This window comes from Phoxinus phoxinus (genome assembly GCF_949152265.1).
Source record: "Phoxinus phoxinus genome assembly, chromosome: 16".
NCBI classification, from domain to species: Eukaryota; Metazoa; Chordata; class Actinopteri; order Cypriniformes; family Leuciscidae; genus Phoxinus; species Phoxinus phoxinus.
This window is the reverse complement of record NC_136891.1, coordinates 23,624,096-23,646,307: the sequence shown is the minus strand read 5'-3', so window position 1 is coordinate 23,646,307 and position 22,212 is coordinate 23,624,096. Positions and strand designations below refer to the sequence as shown.

Here is a 22,212-nt window from a genome sequence, read left to right as displayed (position 1 = left end):
GCAATAAGCCCCTTGAAGCCGTGTTTTACAGTGGATTGAACAGCTAAGGGGCGTTGGTAGGCACGACGCGGAGCTTTTATAATATGGTTACTCCATAAAAATATCCATTTTATTCATAAAATAAACACCAGCAACAAAAAAAAAAATATAACATTATTAACACATGTATTCCTCCGCCAAGCAATGTAGTTCCAAAGAGGTTGCTACGCAACATGCAGCAACAAAGAATCACAAACTGCAGTTGCGCAGTAAAACTAATGTAAAGTGGTCACAGGTGTGTGTTTGTTGAGTAATTTACAACGGCTTCGAACGCGGCTCAACCAATCAGAATCAAGGACTGGAAATATTCGTTTTATAAAGTAAAATAGCAACCTGAAGACTTTCATTTAAAAAAAAAGTATTTTTAAATTTTTACATAGTAAAAAAAAGTTAACTATTATTTCAAGTGGTTGTGTAACTTTACATATTCTTCATCTCTATTTCTAATTTTCTATCAGAAATCTTGTTTAGTCTTTGTGCTCTGTTCTTCTCTGTCTATAGTTGGGAGGTGGACAGACAGGCTTTCTCTGGCCCGTCTAGAGTGCTTTTTTCATACTGAGTAAATATTTGGATTAGTGAGGAACATTATGTGCAGGAAGTATCTGCATTAGGAAGAAAGATGTGCAGCTTCTGGAGAAACATTTGGCAGCATGCAACTGATCTCTACAGCCACACTGTTTGGAAAAATGTGAATATTGATGATATTAAAGAGTGTTTGTGACAGCATGTTCTTAAGAATATAAGCTTGGGACTGCAAACAAGTACCTGTCCAATACAGACATTACATCAGAGCGTCACGCTGGGATGATCATCAAAAACCACACTACACAAGCCACCGATGTGGATGACGGTATGACAAATGAACGTTTGAAAATAATGTGAGACAAATCAATCCCAGATTTCTTACGCGAATCCCACAATAACTTATGATGCCATAATGGTTAGATAGGTAACATATCAAACTGTACTGTACTGTAGTGTGGGTGGATACTGAGTGCGGGACAGAAGTGATTGACAAAACAATTATAAGCACGACAAATGGAACTGTTAACCATAGATTAAACATCTGAATAAATTATTCAATATATAAATAAGAAGCTTACACTTTTAGACCCCCTGTATATACAATACACTAATGTTCAACAGTTTGGGGTTGGTAAAAATTTATTTATTTGATGAAAATACAGTAAAACTGTAATATCGTGAAATTTTATATAAATAAATATTAAAAAGTAAATACAGTAAAACTGTAATATCGTGAAATTTTATATAAATAAATATTAAAAAGCTGGGCAATTTAAAATGTATTTTATTTCTGCGATGGCAAAGCTAGATTTTCAGCATCATTACTCTAGTCTTCAGTGTCACATTTCAAAATATCTTATTATCAAAACCGTTGCTGGTCACTACTATATGTGGAATATGTATTTTAAGTATTTTTTTCAATGAATAGAAAGTTTAGAAGAACCGTATTGATTTGAAATCGAAATCTTTTGGAACAATGCGAATGTCTTCACTGTTATTTTTGACCAATTTAATATATCCTTGCTTAATAAAAGTATTGATTTCTTTAAAAAAAATCTTACTGACCCCAAATATTTGAACAGTAGTGCATGTTAATTTTACCATCGATGCAATGTATAACGTGAAAGAGCATGAGACAAAAAGAGAGATGACTGCTTTGTGAATGTCAGACAAAGCTCAGGCTCAAGCTAAATATTATTGTGGGATCGGGAGAAAATCGACCGTACAGGAGACGTCTGTCCATTTCCTTAACACCTCATTTAGGAGGGTGAAGTCCAGCCATTCAGGCATCACACTTCCATTTAAACACCTCTGGCGTTCACACACGAACGAACACGAACACACACGCGCAAAATCTAAAAAGTTCAATACAATAAAAATAATACATAGACTACAAACTCATACTCAAACTATACTACAGACCAGAGATCAAACAACCAAAAAGAAAAACCTGTAAGATCAAAATCAGACAAACATTGACAGTTGATGGGGAAACATTTCTGTAAAAAAAAAAAAATTCACAAAAAGAATAATCAATTCTTCCTTCTAGAACATGCTGTCAATAACGACAGAACATAAATTTGACTAGTCCCTCAGTTCGTCACAACAAATACAAATGTATTTAAATGAATGCAATTACAATGTACTTTTTACAGTTCCAGGGGCATAGAAAGTAGAAATATGCAGCTTAAATTTAGTTAAAAACCTTATATTCCATAATGCTTCTATAAAAAGCTTATAAATGGCCTTTTTCAGTAAAACTACTATTCAAGGATGGACTTCTGTTTAAGGAGTTACAGACATAATTCTTTCAAGTAACGGAAAACTTTGCATGTAAATGTATAATACATTTGCATGTATTATGTAAAACAGAGGGTTTACCTGTCATTACACGGTCCTGAAAGCAGTTGAAAGGCTTAGTTAGTGAGTGATTTTATCACACTAGTCATGTGTAATATGTTTACATCCTTGTGGTTATACATTCAAAATAATGTCTACTTAAACATTTGTTCCAGTGCAGTAGTTCATCCCATAGACCTCTATTCCTTTAGCTATGGACAACTAACCTTAAGATCCTTATAGGGACAGTTCACTCAAACATGAAAATTGTGTAATTTACACTTGCATCATGTTGCTCCAAACTTGTATGACATTCCTTCTAAAATATATATATTTTAGAGAACCTTTCAATTATTTTTTGTCAATACAAAGAAAGTCAATGGCTTGACACTGTATGGTCAAAAAACAAAAGCCATTCTTTAAAATAAGTCCCACTGAAGTCCGTCAGTCATGCAATTTTCGAACAACATGATGGTGAGCAAATTGTGAATTTTCATCAATGAGTGAACCATCCCAATAAAGCTCTTTCTGAAGATCCGACATGACCCAAACACACAAACAGTCGTGACTGCACGCAACCAGCACTACTGCTATAAATTAATTCAAGGAAACAAGGGAAGGACATGGCGTCTGGTGTCATTGGACAGATTGTTCAAACACATGCTCCACGCGGTCCAAATGATCCTCAGTTTCCTCCTTCCATTTTAAACAAACATCTGAGAGACATGCGTGGGTAGATCATTATCTATTCAACTTGTGCCATCCTCTCAGGACTCCTGAAAGCATGTGCGTTTTGGCAAGACCACAGGAAGAAATCAGTGGAGTCCCGTGCTGCTGGGCTGTAAGCGAAAACAGTCCTCTCCGACTCCACATACACCGCAAGCCTATTCTCCCTGAGTTCAGAGAGATCCCTGTCCACCGCTTGCTGCCCCCTCCTCCTCCTTCCCTGAAGAATGAGAGGTTTGACGGGAGGTGAAATTTTAGAAGGGGTCGAGTCATTCTGTCTCCATTTCAGCACCCGTTACATCAGAGGAGGAGTTAGGCTCTTCCCTCCAAAAAAAGAGAAGGAGAAAAGGAAGAGAGAAAAAAAACATGCCCCAATCCCCTCCATCTACCCCCTCCCTCATCCTTCGTGAAAAACTGTTGCTGTCCGAGAGTTCCTCAGTCTCCAGAAAGTAGCTGAAGGGTTCCAGAGCGCACTGCCCCAGATCCCGTGAACCCTCGGACAGGAGCTCGCTACTAGGCTGAGCAGCGTCCTGGGCACTGGGGATCCAAAACCGTGGGAGCTTTGAGGGGGAGGCCTTAATATCCTTGGATACAAGAGATGCGTGCAACTTTAAGGACTTTTAGAGAGCCACTGGGAGAATAAGGAATCACGGAAGACACCTAGGACCTGTGAACCACAAGGATCTCAACAGAAAACAGACGGCAATAAAGGTCAGAAGACACCTGGGTAAAAGTTCTTCACTGTCTTATGTTTTTTTTTTCTTCTACATACATTTTCTCTGATATTTAATTTTTCAGCCCTAATCTGTCAGCAGCTGGAAGTTTACCTTCATTTGTGTTTGGAACATGCCTCTACCTGTACATTCAATGTTCATTTTTTGTTTTTCTGAACGAATTCCTCAATTTACTGACCTGTGCGCTCAGCTAGGGTACGGGTGGGCCACACGGTCTGGTCATAGGGTCGTTCCGAGAGTTTGCATTGGATTACTTAAGTCTTTCTTCATAATCAAGAGCAGAGAAGTAGGACAAATATCAAAGGCAGAGAATTACCCAGAATTTCGCCTCTTATTCTGTTTGTTTGCTTTTCAGAAAAAGAGATGGGTTTGACTCTGGGTGTTTTCTGGTCCACTTCGAGGTCATGCATTGGGGGCAAATGCATCTGGATGGGTGTGTTTGTTTGCTTGGTTAAGAGCTGCTCTCTCAGCATGCTTTGAGACTGATACTCTCACAGAGATTTCAACCGTGCTATCTAAAACATTGCCGGCTACTCTGAGGCTTGTGGCTTTTCTTGTACTGTGAAGGCTGTATTTGGTGGATTCCATCATATTTTGAGGACTGTGGTTTGTGGATTCTATTGTAGCATGTTGTAGATGTTTCTTTGTTGCCTGGTGCTCCTCACGGTTCCTCTGGCTGAAGCTCTTGGAAATATGGTTTACTGAGCGTCTATGTACTGTTTGTAGGGGATAAGGGACTCTATTCATAAAAAAATTAGTTAAGGAAAACAAACCTACCAAGACAGAAGGTCGTTTTACACTAACCACTTCCTCGTGTAGAAACGTCTACCTTCTCTCGTTGCGCACACACACACACCTCTCTGATTTGACACTGGGCATTCTGAAGGCTAATCATAAACCAAGTGTGTGTGTTGTAGCACCATTACCCATAATGCCCTGCTGCCGTCAGCCACAAAAGGAACAGCACCAGTAGACGTCAATTTGAACAAAACCAAATGTTGTAAATAAAGATGAAGAGGAAATAATCTTACGTCCAGAAAGAAATAGAATGCAGTGGTCTTATGTTTAACTAGTGTTTTACTTAGTGTGTCATGTAACGTAGTGCAATAAAAACAGTGAGATGTGATGCACGAACATGTCCTGTGTAAACACATTATGCAAATAACCGTAATAGTGAAACCAAACGGCTAAAATGTGAAAGGTTAGAAAAACACATGTTTCCTCTGAGAGTCATAAAGCTAACTAAAATCCGCTCACAGAAAAAGCCGCTGCTCTTGGACGAAGTTCCATGTCATTACTCTTCAGAGAACATTCTGTGCTGAAGTGTTGGCATATGGTTCACCTGTAGCACATGTGAAACTTCTTACATTTTCTGTCTTTCACACTAAAAGACACTCATGACATTATTTCCTAGCATTTCGTTAAACTGTAGAGAGATGCTGAAATGGGAAAACATGAAATATTTTAACTGAAGGGGTGACAGTAGAATGTGATGCCCAAGACTGCCATTGTTCAGATTTAATGGTCAATTCCTGTGGGTACTGGTGATGAATCGCATCTGTGATGTGTGCGCGTCGTGAGCCTCTTTAAACGCATACAGATACACATTGGGGCTGTTATTTATTCATTTTAATTAATCATTCATCTAAAAACAACAAATGACAAATACAAAACGTATGAATTTTAAAGCCGCATCATATTTTGTCAGAGAACTTCAGGCAGCAGAACTGATTCTAGATTTGCATTTCATGAAGGAAATATTAGAATGTGCACACATTCCAGCAATGTCAATTGAAGAAGTTTCAAACTTTAATCTTAAAAGTTCTTAAAAACTGTCTAATAAATAATAGAAAGCACACCTAAATATACCAATAAAACAAGTTTTTTAATGTGTTCTGGGCTGAATTAATAAAATGATGATGAGATGAAGAAAAAGTAGTAAGATGAATTTCAATACACCCTTGCACATAACAGATAAGATCCAACACTTCTCTCTTAGAAAGTGTTCCGTTTATCGTCTTCCTTTCAACAGGTTAAAACAGAAAAATACAAGCATTGCTTGTTCTCATCTGCAGCACTAAGGTAATTAGAAACATGTGGAGATGAATTTAGCCTTTTGCAGATATACACACGGCTTCAAGATTTCAGGCTTCCTTCTTCCTCGGTTGTCTGTCATTTTAGCAGCCACAATCTACTCTTGTCTCAGACAATTTTTCCAAACATGACATTCACTTAACATCTAAGCCTGGAATGGTCCACACTTTCATCTGCAACTGCTGCAATCTTACTAACCGTACTAAAACAGAGCCCAATAAAAATTCCAAGCTAAACGTGAGAGTGGTGTAAAGATTTGGGAATAAAGTGAATGCAAAATCGCATAAAGATTTCCAACTAAGGGTCAACGACATGATGCTAATTTGTCTCATCAATTCATTCAAAAATACAATTACATCATGCCATAAATAACTTTACCACAGTTCTATAATGAGCATGTTTTTAGTTTCAACATTTTGATAAAAGTCATGTGCAGCCAACATGCAGGCAACATGCAGGCAAGAAGGTCAATAAGTGTCTTAAAATATTAGATAATTTGACATTTTTTATGAAAAGACCAGGTCAGTTCATGTTGTAAAATGTCATGTGGTGCAACCTTTCAAAAACAATAATACTTTGTACACTTACATGCATTTAAGGTTTAGGGAAAATCTGCTATTACTTTTTACTTGCTGGTTACACCACATTTTAGTGATTGAACATCAAATTTTCTTTAAAATGTTATGAAACATTTTCAAAACAATGTGGAAGCAAATACAATAACCTATTAACCTATGAACTTTAACCATGCGTTTTAAACCTATTCTTTATCTTTGTCAATATTCTTATTTGTCATCGATTTACTAAAAAATGATTGACTTTCTAGCTGTTTTGTCAACGTTTTCAGTGTGATCATCCCTTAAGCCTGATTTAGCTTTGTACAAGCAAACGTTTGAAAGCGTTCTGCTCTGTCTCTCATGACTCGCACGTTCCCACAATATAAGCGAGTTTTGAGCAGAATGAAGCTTCTGAGAGGCTTTAAAAAGGGCTTGTGGGTGGTGATCAGGACCGAGGTCTGAGCCTTCCAAACCACGTTCAGTGAAAAGCTGCATTCTCTAGGACAGGACTGCTGCTTTTTCCTGCTCTCTCTTTTCTTTAGCTGTGGGCTCCAAACTCAATTAAAGTTCCCACATGCCCAGATCTCACTTCATAAATTCATTACATCATGCCATGTTGGTCTCCATTCTACCAGCACTCATTTCCTTCTGCACTCCTTGGGATGAAGTTAAAATTGCAACTTGGGGCATGTTTTCCAATCTCATATGATGACTTTTTCCTCCTTCCTTGCTCTTACGCTCTCTTACAAATTTCTTGCTAAATTTTACCTGATTGAACAAGAGCGTATCATATGTTGACACATCCTGGTTTTCTAATCTTTTAAAATGTCGAGCCATGCTAAAAAAAAAAAAATACTACCATGCTGACAAAGGTGGCCCGTGTGTGATGCATTTAATGTACAGACTTCAGATTATAAACAGAAAGCTGCTGTTTGTGTAGTCATCTTTCTCTCGTGTTGTTCCAATATAACGAATTTCATTAAGAACAACAGAACGAGAATTCGGTTTACTCTTAAAGCTTCTGTTTCCAACATTTGTCCCTCTGTCATTCCCTCCTGCCCATCACTCAAGTTGTTTCTCTTTCTTCTCCGTTTTTTTTCTTTTCTTCCTTGCTTTCTCATTATGGAATATTTTTTGAAGTGCGTCTACGTGTTTACTGGACTGGCTGCCGTCATCTTGGGAAAGTCTGACAGCCAGATGTGGAATTCTTAGATATATATATATTTTAAATACATTCCCTTTCAAGGACAACAGATAAATGCTATTTAACTACCAAAATAATTTATGTGTTTGTGTGTAAATGCATGTGGTAAAACGGCACCAATGGCTGATGGTATGAGCAAGGTAGGATTAGAGTTGCCTGGCTTCTGAGATTAGCTTTTAAGAGTCTCTTTACAATATCTCAAAAACTGTTGGTCAGAGCTGGGGATTGTTGTGGACCACTATACTGTCAAAGTAACTGCAGTGTTTAAAAAGTAACATATTGAGTCATGGAACCACAGACTCGTGTTATGGAGCTAGTTGTTGGGTTGACAAGCTCAGATCTTATTTCTTTCATAGTTCAGTGACTAATCATATAAACTTAAAATTGGCCATCTTGTACAAACAGCTACATTCATTAGAATGTAAACAGCAACTAACTCTGGAACGTGATTAGAGATTTAGGTAACATCAGTTACAGCATGCTGCATTATAAACCATAATGTTTGTCTTGGGACTTATTTGCTTTACAAATAAAATAAAAATCTTAATAAGTATTTCACTACATTTTTCCTCACCGCCTTCTCCAATGAACACAGCGTTTTTAAGACGCTTCGTATCCTTGTCTAAACTTTCCAGCAATAACCTTTTGTCTCATAAAACTGTTCAAACTGACACTCAGCTCTCTGACTAATAAACTTTGCAAGAAAAATGTGGGACTTTATGGTCCCATATCAAAGCTTTCTCAACAAGAGTACAAACACCCTTAACAAAACACCTTATATTACCCGCTGCTTTCTAGTTAACCGTTTAAACAGCTCTCAACTGCCCAATCAAATTTTGACTTGAAACAGCTGACCAGAAATCAAAGACACTTGGGCATAAATCCCACAAAAACAAGAGCTCAAACTCTTTTACTCACTTCAGAGGAAGTCAATAATGTCATGCCAGACACCACAGGCTGAAACGAGGAGCTGGGCGCTAAGCGAAGAGAAAGGGAATGAGCTAACGACTGGAGCTCAGATCCAACCCTAAGCACAGCCAAGGAAAAACAGCTCCTGGTGGCCCACCAAAGCACATCACACACAAGCAGGCCAGCCAGAAAGCAGAGTTTGCCATTGTGAAATTATCCACAAGTAACTGAATAGATTAGATGAATCGACCAGGAATAGTTTGGCTTTTGAAAGAGCTTTTTCATCGTCTACATGCGCATTTAGAAGGTTCTTATTAAGACAAAGCCATAAACGCAACAGAGCAGATGCTGATGTCAGCATCAACCCTATGGAGTGTTGTTAACAAGGCCAGACAAGAAGGTGCCATGCTGGACTCTTCAGCTCTACATGCTGGAATTACAAATGACACTTACTGTAAAGACATTTGAGTACATTAGAATAGATGGTGATCAAGTATAAATAACAAAGATGGAACAGTAAAAAGAGAGTGTGAGAGAGAATTGGCAAAGCTGCCTTCCAAGACGCAAGTATAAACAAAACTCAGTAGCTATCCCTCTCTCCAAGCTGAGCTTTACAAAAAAATACTCTTGAGGAATAAAGGATTTTGGCAGCACACTGTAAAAATATGGAATAAGTGAGACTTTATTACTAAAACAAATGTGTCCAGGCAAATGCCCTTCTTCTGGGTATTTGTAAGATGGATAACTGAGACAAAAACAGGACTGAGCAAAAGCTGATTTCTGTGATGAACTATACAATGAACCCAGGGACCCTGTTTAACCGAGTTTTGTTTGTACAACAGTTTCCATAATGATATTCCATAGGGTTGTTCACACAGTATGCGTTATTGTGACCGGAAAGAGTAAGACAGAGCGCAATAGAACAGATCGCAGTGGTATCGAGATGTACTTTTAAAAGTTCACCTTCTTTTAATGACACGGTTTAACCTATGCACTGATGGTGTGAGACGCTGATAAAGTTGTAAGAATACATTGCAATGTCAAAGACATCCATAAGTACATATTTCAAAAGAAATACAACCAACACAGCTGGAAAAAATAACATGTTTTGATTTAGCTTTTTAACTGCAAATTGGGCTGACGTCTTTGACTGTAACGGCACGTCTTGCTGCTTTTTCAGTGTCTCGTTCATGAGCGCCTTGTTTTTAAGATGGCATGTCAAGACCCTTGGTTCTTACCAATGATCAGTACTGCGCCTCAAAGGTTTAAATGCTAAAACCTCTAATTCTGCCCAATGCAGTGGAACCGCTGGGATTTAGTCTTTGACAGCCAGCATGACTGATGTTACCAGAGTCAAACCCAATGAAAACAAGAACACGGATTAAATGTTCATGTGCTACACTTGTCGTTGACATCATAACAGTGATACTGACTTCGTAAAAACATCCCAAGGAACCCAAGGGTATCAGAACAGTCTGGAAGCCGTTCTGGAAGCTCTATGAATTATTGCTATTAACAACACATGAAGAGCCAATTGGCTGGAACAGTAGAGGATCACAGCTGTCCATACATCACATCAAAGATAAAAGAGGATGATGAAATGAACCATGGGAACAGTGAGTAGACTGTATAGAGTGTGGAGCTGTATTACTCATTACTTACTGGGTGGGGAAAGGATAGGGAGCCATTGGATCACCATAGAGCAGTGGTGGTACTAAGCTACAGCCAAATCAAGAACAAAGTTGACAAAATCCACATTTAAAAACTAATTGCATTAACCTAAGCTTGCTAGTTAGTTAACTGGTTATCCTAGCTACTTAAAGCTCTAGTGCGAGTGCTAGTCTACAATGCGAGAATTCTGACAGCTCAGAGGAGCAAACTTCAGTAAAAAAAAAAATGTTATACTGAAAACTGTTCTAACAACTGACGAAAATGTTAATATTTACATTTATTCATTTGGCAGACTCTTGCTTTTTCCAAACGTGAAAGTAAAATATGCACGTCAAAATAAACACAGATTGTGTGTTCCCTGGGAATCGAACCTATGACCTTGGCATTGGTAGTGCAACACATTACTAGCTGAGCTACAGGAATTGAAAACAGTTAAATGAGATATTGAGACAAAAATGTTATTTTAATCAAAAGCAGAATTGCGCATTCACATCTTGTGTAACGAGCAATCACATACCTTAGTTGTCTATTACTATTTATTAGTGACGGTGAAAGGTCGAGAGACTGCGTAATGGAGACAAACGCAGCCCTCCGTTTTATGGCTGAAGGGAGGGAGAGACAAATAAGCAAATTAGAAGGTAAGAGTTTTCCTCTCAATCCCTCAGGTTAGCATCTGAACCACTACGTCCTGAATTGTTCGGTTTTGGCGTAGGCTGACATTTTCACATCTGTTCTGGATATGTTAGCTGTCCATTACTACGCCCAAGCCAAAATATTTTGAATTGTTTTTCCTGTGTGATTGTGAAAAATGACAGGAGGGAATCCAGTTGACTTAGTGTCCATTGATAGTTAGAGATAATTAGGTTGAGTAAGTCAGGTCCCTGAAGTAGAGAGCGAGAGCAAGTGATGAAAATGAAGACCGACACAAATGGAGACAAATCATCAGGTTTCTGGACAGCACAAGATCGTCTTTTCCCATGAAGTCAGGTTCAAGGCCAGGTGTCTTGTTTGGCAGACCAGCCAGAAGGACGATTATGTATGTGACCCACTTTCTCCACTATAGCCTAGACTTTTCCTTAAAACCTTGTCTTACACAATTCTCATTTTCTAATCTCTTCACTCCACACATCATGCTTCTCAAAGTCTGTAGCCTGCAGTGTCAAATTGCTCCAGCGTGTATGATTAGTTCAGAGCCGATTAGGCTGCGTTTGGCTGTGGCTTTCATTTCACTTTATGCTTTGAAAGACAGTCGTTTTGAAACCCACCCCTAAGCATAGGTTAGCTTTAGATTACTACATTCAGTTAGAATCAGACGGTAGAGCCTTCAAGCAAACAAAATATAAAGTTATATTAAACAAAGTTATAAAATTAAGGAACTGAGAAAGAGAGCAAAATAAAAACTCTATAGAGGCCACTGACCTGGTTCAGTTTAACAACGAAAGGAAAGGCAGGCTATACTGCTTACAACCTACAGTATATAAAGGCCCCGATTAGCATTAAAAAGACAAGAAAACATTTTTAGAGAGACAATACAGTGTTCCAGTGGAGCTGATGTTGGAGAGACAGTTTCACCTTGTATAAGGAACTGTATTGGATCTGCAGACACATCTTTGGTCTCGCAACAGCACAGATGGCAGAATTGCTGACTGAAAAATGTGTGTCTGTATAAACAGGGAGGGGAACCCGGAGCGAACACATCTAGGTGTTGATGAAAAGCAGAGCTCAGCATGGAGGGAAAGGTGATACCGGGATTAAAAGGAGCCTAACGCAGCTCCCGGAGAGTGCTGCTATGCCAAAGACTGAAGACATGCTGGGATACTCAGAGTGGGAGATTGTTAAATACTGAACTCTTCAGAGTGGGATACACAGCAGGATGTAAGAGCACCTAGGAATTTGATCCACTGAACCCTGTAGAGAAGGGGGTAGTGAGTTACAGAGCAGGAGTTACAAGGGTGGGAGAATGGTTATAGTTCACACTGAAGATGGGTTTTGTGTATAAAATGCCATGGTGATGACATCAGAGGAGTGATGATCTGTTAGCAAAGGATGTGAAACATCTGGTTATGGGCATGTGTTAGTGGAGGATGTGAAGCATACAATGTGTGTTTGATTTAAGTGTCTGAGACAATACTGAATAATAGCACCAAGGTACCTGTGAGAACAGAAGGAGTAAAGGTTGTACACCACGCTGAACTGCTAATATACATACTTTTCATGGCAGCATTCCATTAAAACATTGAAAGAAACAAAAATACTCCGGCCTTGTCGATGTGTCTAGAACAGTAAAAGTTAATGCAAAAATCATACTATAGCATGTGTAAGACAAAACAAAAGTTTTAAAGATAAATTGACGATGTGCAAGATTGCTGATTGGCGGCTGATTTTCTCTCTCTTTACAGGTGAATAATTGGATTTACCACTGTCCAGAGATTGAGGAGAAGAGTTAACAGAAGAAAAAAAATCAACCAAAAGGTAGGTGAGGTGATAACAGAAGCAACCATGAGATGTGTAACATGGTGCATGGGCATCATGCTCTGCCTCTCCATCTGCTTGCTCAGCAAGTGCCACTCAGGAAATGAACTAATGCAATCTCGACAACGGCGAGCACCTGCCGATGACTCCAAGAAATGCTCCTACACTTTCCTTATGCCCCAGCAGAAGATCACAGGCCCGATCTGCGCCTCTGCTACTGGACCTGAACCAGACAAAGACCGGGTGACACGTATGGACATGGCTGATGTGCGAGAGGTCCTTTCCAAGCAGCGACGGGAGATTGAAATGCTTCAACTAGTGGCAGACGTGGACGGGAACTTGGTAAATGAGATGAAGCTTCTACGCAAAGAGTCTCGAAACATGAATTCCAGAGTGACACAGCTCTACATGCAGCTGCTTCATGAAATCATCCGCAAGAGGGACAACTCCTTAGAACTGGCGCAGCTGGAGAACCGCATATTGAACGTCACCACGGAGATGCTCCGACTATCCTCCCGCTACAAAGAGTTGGAGCTGCGTTTCGCAGGCCTTGCTGCCACAGTCAACAACCAATCGGTGCTCATCGCTGCCCTGGAGGAGCGCTGTCTCCGTGGATATGGACGTCAAGATCTGCCAGCCGTGCCTCCGCTGGTTCAGGTGGTACCGGAAAATATTCCGGTCAACAACAACCGCTTCACCAATGAGATTCAGAGAGACAATAACAACCGAGCATTTCCTAGAGGATCACGAATGGACGCCCCAACGCCCGACCCGCTGGGAATCCCACCACCCCCACAGGGCACCCTCACTTCAGATGGTAAGTGACAAGGGAGACAAAATCACTTGAAATATGAAACAGAATTCTGGAAAATCTTGATAAGTCAAGCAATGTGTTTCACAATCTTACCACAGAGTGAAAAAAAAAAAAAAGACTTAGTGTATTGTCGGTTAGGAGTGAGGAGCCAGTATCGTAGGCACTGAAAAAGTTTGCAAAAGGTAGCTGCAAATGAGGCACTTATGACCAACCTTCTGAAACCTAAAATAACAAATTGGACTTCTGAGCCACTAAAGATGTTGCTCACCCCTGATGGCACTACATGTTCCAATGAGAGTGGCATTGAGATAGCATCCTCCTAAAGCATGAACACATAGCCAGGAACAGCTAGCGCACTGTAGTAATGCCAAAAGTTACTGAGACAAATTGCAGAATCCTCTATTCTGCTCCTGCAGAATCCTCTCTGGCAGCCCATGAAAACAAAATATGAGCTCATGGATTCCTGAGCGCACACGTGAAAACATGCACTCACACTAGCCTCCTGGAAAAATCTGTAGATTTAAGAGGGTCAGAGGAGAGTGAAGTGGAGGAACTGGTAGTCTAAGCTGGACTGGGCTTCTGTATGTCTACTCTATAAATGCATCAAAATGTATCTGTCCAGTGAGGAGTCAAGATACACATAGAAAGTTTTAGAAACAAGAGCATGCAACATAAAAGCAACAAGATGTCTTCAAGCACTTACCCAGCAAATCTAAAATAAAATAAAAATCCCTCCTTCACACACATGCAAGTCAAGATAGTGATGTCGCAATTTACATGACCATGTGCTCCAAGAAAACAGCAGCTACAAAAATGGGGCAAGCTTTAGTTATATAAGACAATTAAAGCATTTGACATCAGACAGACAATGAGAAAAAAATGGGTCCCAGTGTAAGCAAGCACATCCCACTAAGTATACCACTTCTGCCATTATTTGACTACTAAAGAGAGTGAAAGAGACACATACTTTGAGAGGTACATATGAAATTTCCATTCTTGAAAATTATGTTCTTGAAGACGTTTTTACTGTACAAGACAAATAAATCAGACATGCAATTGTTGCATTGTTACAGCACTTTAAGCGAAGCTTAATGGCATAAACACTTATGTAGCACTCAGCTTTGCAACTTAAGTAGATGTACATTTTGCAAGGATTTAATTTTATCCACTCAGAAATGCAGGTTTGTCTGAGTTTAATCTCTCTCTTTCTACCCTTCTTAGCAATATAAGGTCGACATTTATGCTGCCACTTTCAAGACTACATCCCTGCTTGACAGGTTTTACAGCCATGTAACTGTCAGTAAAAGCAAAGGCAAAACCATAAAACACAACTTTACTGCACACACAGAGGACTAAATGTGAAATAGAGGGGGGAACGATCTGCGTGTATGAGAAATGAAGCTTGTAAATCTATTACTTAAAAGGAATTCATTGAATTTGTAAGAGAGAGGTAAACCCATGCTTGTGACATGTATAGTTACCAGCACAAGGGCAGCAGCCCTGCTCCAAAACTTAATGAGCTACCTAGATGTTTAAAGCCTATATAGGGAGCTATATTTCAAGACAACAGAACCTCATACATGTCTGATTTAAAATACTTTTTCAAACATTTAAAAAGAAAGTGTTCCTTATAATAAGCGATAATCGGCTAATTCTCATGGCTAATTTCAGCTGACATTAGCATGCTGATAAGCTAATGACTCTCAGTACAAGCTTTACTTTTTAATACTGGATCTAATATAGAAATGTTTATAATAAACATTTTCCTTGAGCTCGGTTCACAATTTCAGCAAAAAAAAAAAGAAAAAAATCATCAACAGGTCCTCACAAAAGTAAATTGGGATTGTTTGCAATGCGGCCTTAGAATTTGGCCAAAACCAGGTATTTTTATGGCAGCGTCTAAAAACGCTATCTAGGTGGGCAGCTCACTTGGTTTTGGAACATAGCCAAGAGAAAAAAAAATTTTTTTTGACTGTCACCTCATGACATCCTTCAACACAATGGACAACATCTACAATTCTCCAAAGAAGCACTTACTTTGTAAGGCCAAATATGCAGGCATGTGAAAGTGTGATATGGTGGTTTTGGACAACAGCCTTTAGTGATTAAGTCTTGAGTAGGTGTATAAATATTACAACCATCAAACCTTTACAAACACAACCTCCAGTGGTAGGTCTCTCCAATTCCGTCTCTTTCACGTACCCACATTTCACAATAAACAATCTGCACTGCTTATCCAGCGGATCTTTAGTCTGAACCAAAGACTTAAACAATGATAAAATCTCTAAGTTCCTGAAGCAAACGGCTCCAGAGTACAGGCTCTCATGCAGCCAAGGCAACTCAATAGGGCCCGATTATCTTGTGACTGACCACTAATGACAGCTCAGTATAGCCCACTTCACCTCAGAACACAGACAATTACAACCGCAGCTGACCAAAGCAAAACACTCTTCTAACCTCTGGGGTTGTACAGTACTTTTTTTTTTTTTGGCCAATGAAGATGTATCATTACAGTAAAAACAAAAAACAAAACAGTAGCTGCTCAGAGAGTAGTTTTGGATGACTCTAAGACTCAGTTCTGTTTGAGGGTCCTCCTGGACCCAAGCAGAGAAAACGCCCATTCCCCCCACTCTGCCGATGCCTGCCGCTCGAAGCCGCCGGCACAATGCCTGTCTGTATGAGCTCAATGGCTGTCATTCATGGACAGGCGGTCAGGGCCACACTGGGACCTGGCTGGTTAACACAGCTGTTTCAGCACAGCAAGAGCTACTGAAGAACTTCCTCTCAACACAGGAAAACTCCTCTTATACAACACCAACCATATCGCCCAAAAGGGCCTTTGGCAAAGGGGAATCTCGCTTTCTTCCCCTCTCATTCTACATCTCTGGCTCACCCCTATATGACTGATAATGATTTTAGCTGAAGCTCAAGTATAGAGGAAAAAGAAAAATAAGCGGAAAATAACCAAAGGAAGAGGGAGTCGCAGAAGGCCTGAGCTGGTGTCTGGGCATGGTAAATTCATCAAGACAAAGAAGGGTATTTATCTTTCAGCCAAATCTGAAGTGCTGGGAGATCCCAGGGCAGAAATGATGAGTCCAGAGACCAGGGAGAGCATTCAGTTAAGACAACAGTGTCTCTCTATGGTCAGGAAAACTCCCTAAACTGATCTGAGCACTCTATATTAAGTGTCCAAAATATTGCAGGTTTGAATCCCGATCAAAGCCACCTAAACACAGAGACACTAGAACCAGCCAGTACCTTTTACAGTGTTACAGCCATTTCAACAGGAGTAATAACTATTAACATGCCCACCAACAGATAACATTGTTTATTATAAGCATGTGTTGCAGTTACATGGTCTGTTTCTTTAAATGGCCAAGCCCTTTAAAGTTGGGTGGATTTTGATAGGCTGTCAATATGTATTGTTCATCAGCATGAGGACATTAAATAATAATTAATTAATTAATAATTGTAATTAATTAATAATCACATTATTGGTATAGCTGAGGTGTGGACTTACTCTCATATAATTAAAATGACTATTTAAACTTTTTTTGTTTTTGTTAAAGATAAAAAAAAAAAAAAAAAAAAAAAAAAAAAAGAGACATGCGCACCGTGACGATAATTAAATGATATTCATTAAAAATACAGCTGATGATGAAAATATGACAGGAAAAAAACAACATGAGAACAATCTATAGAGAATATGATTATTTAAAATATTCCAATTAGTCAATGTTGGGGATGACCCGCTTGGGATTAATCAGATATACAGTATACACAACACAAGCATAATATTACAACAAAATAATGCAAATGCGCAAGTGAACCAGAACAAATTTACGTGCTAGAAGGAATGTGCAAGTCACGTTGGGAATACAAATGGTCTTTATCAATGTATCTGTACTGGTCCAGATAGTATACACTGAAATGAGAAATCTAATTGACTTTTCTCCCTGTCTTCCTCAGGCCCGTTCAGAGACTGTTTTCAGGTGCGGCAGGCAGGGCACAGCACCAGTGGGATGTATCTGTTGAAGGCAGAGGGTAGTGATAGACTGATTCAGGCCTGGTGTGAACATAAATTAGACAACGGAGGCTGGACCGTTTTTCAGCGAAGGAAAGATGGCTCGGTCAACTTCTTCAGGAACTGGGATAACTACAAGGTAAGGGCCCACAACACACAGACCAGAGCATGCTGAAAAAAAAACTAAGAAACAAATAAGCAGTAAAGTAAACTTTTTATCCAACTTTAGTAAGTCTAAACAACTGATAAGAATCAGGGAAATAGGGCAACCTCTGGAGACAACCTCTGCATTTACATAACTGCTCCACATCCCTGTCATGCGAGTGTGTACGTGTAAGTGAATGTGCGAGATATATGTTAAATCCATTAGGGATTTACTAGTTCAGTTCTCAAGACTTTTCAGTTATAAATATTTATTATATCAGGGTTTTAGGTTATCGACCATAACATGAAAATAAGTAACGACTAATCAATATTAGCTAGAAGTTTGATAATATTAGTGCATGGTAATAGATCATTGGTAAGAAATAAAACATCTAAGCTATGTATTCCACAACACGTTTTCTACAGCATTAGTGCTGAACAGGAAAAGACTTTTCACCTTTAGTTGGGGAAACCAAAGAACTAAAGCTGTGATATATAGGAGGCTTGTAGACCCAAAGCACATAATTCATTCCCTTTCCAGGAGTAATGGCCCGAAAATGACCATTTTCCCCCTGTACACTGGTGAAATCGGTGGAAAAATCTAGTTATGCCTTTATAAAGTAGCTCTCAAGTTCCCTGCAAAGTCTGGCTTGGGAGTGTGACTTCACCGATTTTGTCAAAGTTGAGCGTTCACTTGCCAAATGAGTGAAATGTAAGTCCGGAGTTGAAGGCCTAGTACAGAAAAATACCTCAAATCCTCCTCACTGACACAAATGAAACGAAAACAAGTAAAATAACTGCACACAGCCGGGGGAACACACATAAATCCACTAAGCGCACTCGAGACTTAGATGAACTATTTCCATTGGAGAAAAGATCAAACTTCTCTCTCAGATCCTCTGTCTCTATTACGGTTTCTCTTATTTCCTCCCTCCTTCTCCCACACAGAAAGGCTTTGGGAACATAGATGGAGAGCACTGGCTGGGCTTGGAGAACATATATAACCTAGCCAAGCAGGGGGACTACAAATTGCTGGTGGAGCTGGAGGACTGGGTTGGGAAGAAGGTCTATGCAGAGTACAGCAGTTTCCATCTGGAGTCTGAAAGTGAGGGCTTCAGGATGAGACTGGGCACCTACCAGGGCAATGCAGGAGACTCCCTCACAAGCCACAATGGAAAACCCTTCACAACTCTCGACCGGGATAAAGACGCCTTTACAGGTCAGATGCTAACAGCCAGTTACGATTGCATAAAAAAAAAAAATTAAACCTTACAAGGGTTAGGAAAAAAAAAAATCAACAGGCAATGCATTCTGGGAAATTAAGAATTATGGTGTATGAAATAAACGTTCATTTATACAATTTTAAAAAGTATATATAAAGTGCAAATATTTGTCTGCAAGGTCTATAAAACCCTGAAAAGGCATTTCTTAACTTTCAGGAAAGGTTTTGTCAAGCCATCATTCTAAGTATCATTCCAAATGTCATACGACCCTGACAGCTCCAAAGCTAATAATGTCCTACTACAGATTTGATTGCCAACGATGCTCGATTCATTTTATCGGGGACACACCAAGAAACTGTACTTGAGTTCAAATGATAAGGGTTGTCTGGAATTGGTTCTGACATGAGCAAAAGCTTTGAAAAATGTTGTCATTCTCATTGCATTCTCTTCTCCATATTCTTCCATCACAGGCAACTGCGCTCATTTCCACAAAGGCGGTTGGTGGTACAACGCGTGTGGTCAAACCAATCTGAACGGCGTGTGGTACTCCGGTGGTGTGTACCGCAGCAAGTTCCAAGATGGGATCTTCTGGGCGGAGTACGGAGGCGGGTTCTACTCGCTCAAAGCAGTCCGTATGATGATCCGGCCAATAGACTGAGGTTCACCCCAGGACCTCACCCTCATATCACATGAGTCTAAATTGCTTGAATGTACTCATAACTCACTTCAGCACTTATTTATAATCACACATTTATGTTTATGAGGACTAACATGTATAGCACAGTATAGTCGTCATTGGTACCAACAGCATTACAAATCGTGAAAAGGAGTAAAAGGACATGCGTTTATCCAGACTTTAACACCGATGCCCTTTGGTCTGTTGAACAGTCCATCGAAATTCAGAGAAGACGACGTAAAAAAAACTAAAAGTTGGAGTCGGATGACAACATGGTCAACTTCTTCTCCATCTCCTAAATTGTTATTTTACTGTTTTACTTCTTACATTCTTCTCCACTGCAATATCTTCATTGGTGTCTGTTCCTTCTGACTCTCCCTTATTGCTTGGACTGACGACTTCAAAGCCTCAATCGCAGGTTTTTAATCAAAGATCTTTGGCCTCTTGCTTTAGAGGCTTGTCTGTAACAGGACAAGCACTGGGCTGAACTGTTCGCCAGGCCCCGTCTGCATTCGGGGGTAATGTTGGTCTGTAAATATACTTCATGTTTTATAGTTGTTTGTTTTTGAAAGAGTTAATTTAAGGACTCACCTCCAATCCGCAGTATTCATTTGTTATTTATATATCAGTGATCTGTATTTATGACAGTTATAATCCTCCAATCATCTATTTAACCCCCGATTATGATGTACCATTGTGCTTTTTGACAAACTTTTGTATACTTTTACCAGAAGAGAGAGAATATTACATCCAGGGTTGGAACCACCATGTAAATTGAAAGGGACACGACCCCCAACTTCCATCTTAGAGGTTGATCAATTCGTTTTTCAATGTAATATACAATATAATATATTTTCAAGTGAAACAAGATATTCAACAAGAAAAAAAACAGGGAACGACTTGATTTATTTTAGTGGGAGTTGATTGGACTGTGAAAAGTGGATGTTAAATACCACAATGGAGCCAAACCAAATATGAGTTTGTTAAAACAGTTGGTTGAGATTATCCAACCGTTTTTGTGGCCTAAGTGAGAGATAAAGTTGTTTCAGAGTGTTATGAGCAAGCATTCAGAACTCTGGAATTGGCTTCCTTTCAGTTAATGAGGTGATATTTTAAGTGAATTGGTCATGCTTCACAGGAAGTGGAATTTATCGATCAAAAGTTAATTTATTAAATAAAGTATAAAACCCTTAAAAAGGCCTTTAGACTTTTATAACTTTCAGACAAGGCTTATTCAAGCCATCATTCAAAGTTTGTCTCGATGAATCTTCATTTTCTAGCTACACTTGTAGTTCTAATATATGGATTTTTTTGAATTTCAAAATCATATTAATTTTCCTTCTTACAATTCAAATTGCAATTCTGCATAGAGTTTTTGCAACCTAAGGGAAAGCAGAGTTTAAATAGAAAAATTAACTTTTTTTTAAATGTGCACCAATAAATTGGTCACAATAAGAACATGAATGATAATTATGCAAGTAAATGTGGTCAATTTTGATTTCATGGTGATTTTTTAATTTGGTCCCTCTACCTTCATTATTTGGTTACACCACTTACTGGCTCACAACCCAGAAAAAGAAAAAGAAAATCTTTGAACGTTGCCGAATTTATGCTAGACTTGCCTTATAAAAACACACAAACTGATTTACTCCATCGACAGGGGGACGGACACACTTATGCCCGAATGTAATTTTGGTACGAATGAAATTAAATGAAATCCGTTTTTGTTTAAATGATCTCTGAATCCACTCTTAACGCTGCAACACTGAATAAAACAGCGTCCAAAAGTCTGAGTGAACCATTTTTTTCGTACAGTATATATGGAGTCACAGCTGGCTTTTCAATTACACCATTGACTTTTCTGCAGTATGAGCAGGAGTGTGTGTGCGAGAGTGTTTGAGACCCGAAAGAAACAGAGATTTCATGTCAAAAGTATGCAGACATGTGAAAATGGGAGGACTACAGCACATAGAGACAATGAAAAACACATTTCAGCCGTCCAGTCACGAATGGAGGCGAGAGAGACCGAGACGAGAGAGAGAGAAAAAGAGGGATCCAGAGGGAGGGAGAGAGAGAGATGGAGACAAAAGAGCAAGACATTCCTTCCATATAAAGTGCTTAGGTTACAGCTCCACAAAAGTGTATTTCATAAAAGTTATGACTCCCTGTTCCCGGTTTCCCCAGCGGGACTATCTTTCAAACCGTCCTGGATCACTCAGAGCCAAGCATCAAATTCTATCGGGAGAACATGGACACACACACTTAGAGATGAGAGAGAAACACAGGCAGATGAAGTTCTGCGAGCGGCCTGCACTCTTCCGTCTGTTTCCCAGCATGCATCTCCCCACGGTACACCAATCACAGGCTTTCATACTATCCTGCACCCAGCACATGAGAGTAAATACTCACACTTAGACAGCAAGTGCGGTCTCCATCAGAATGTCTTTTTTTTTTTTTTGTCTCGTAAACGTTTTTCTAATACAGAGGCTGACGGTCACCGTGATGATTTGTGGTAAATGAAAAAGAAAAAAAAGTGGTAAATGTAAGTTTTGCCGTGTCGC

At 39.4% G+C, this 22,212-nt stretch overlaps 2 protein-coding genes across 5 annotated transcripts in view; one reads left to right on the top strand and one right to left on the bottom strand.

Moving 5' to 3' along the window:
• Nucleotides 1-22,212, bottom strand: part of ralgps2 (Ral GEF with PH domain and SH3 binding motif 2) — a 159,140-nt gene that overhangs the window by 21,772 nt on the left and 115,156 nt on the right. The gene's annotated exons all lie outside the window — the stretch shown is intronic.
• Nucleotides 3,502-21,441, top strand: angptl1a (angiopoietin-like 1a). 2 transcript variants are annotated; one of them, XM_079584330.1, is made up of 5 exons: nucleotides 3,502-3,840; nucleotides 12,698-13,587; nucleotides 17,554-17,747; nucleotides 18,701-18,971; nucleotides 19,446-21,441. In XM_079584330.1, exons 2-5 carry the CDS (start codon nucleotides 12,798-12,800, stop codon nucleotides 19,631-19,633), a joined length of 1,443 nt encoding a protein of 480 aa, XP_079440456.1. In that variant the 5' UTR covers nucleotides 3,502-3,840; nucleotides 12,698-12,797; the 3' UTR covers nucleotides 19,634-21,441. The 2 variants fall into 2 exon arrangements, with proteins under 2 accessions (XP_079440456.1, XP_079440457.1); XM_079584331.1 differs by having other exon boundaries at nucleotides 3,502-3,856.

Excerpts from the sequence above, each read along its gene's own strand:
- angptl1a (XM_079584330.1), top strand. The coding sequence starts at position 12,798 with ATGAGATGTGTAACATGGTGCATGGGCATCATGCTCTGCCTCTCCATC. Across the intron at positions 17,748-18,700 it reads GGAACTGGGATAACTACAAG|AAAGGCTTTGGGAACATAGA; the intron begins GTAAGGGCCCAC and ends TCTCCCACACAG. Across the intron at positions 18,972-19,445 it reads GGATAAAGACGCCTTTACAG|GCAACTGCGCTCATTTCCAC; the intron begins GTCAGATGCTAA and ends CTTCCATCACAG.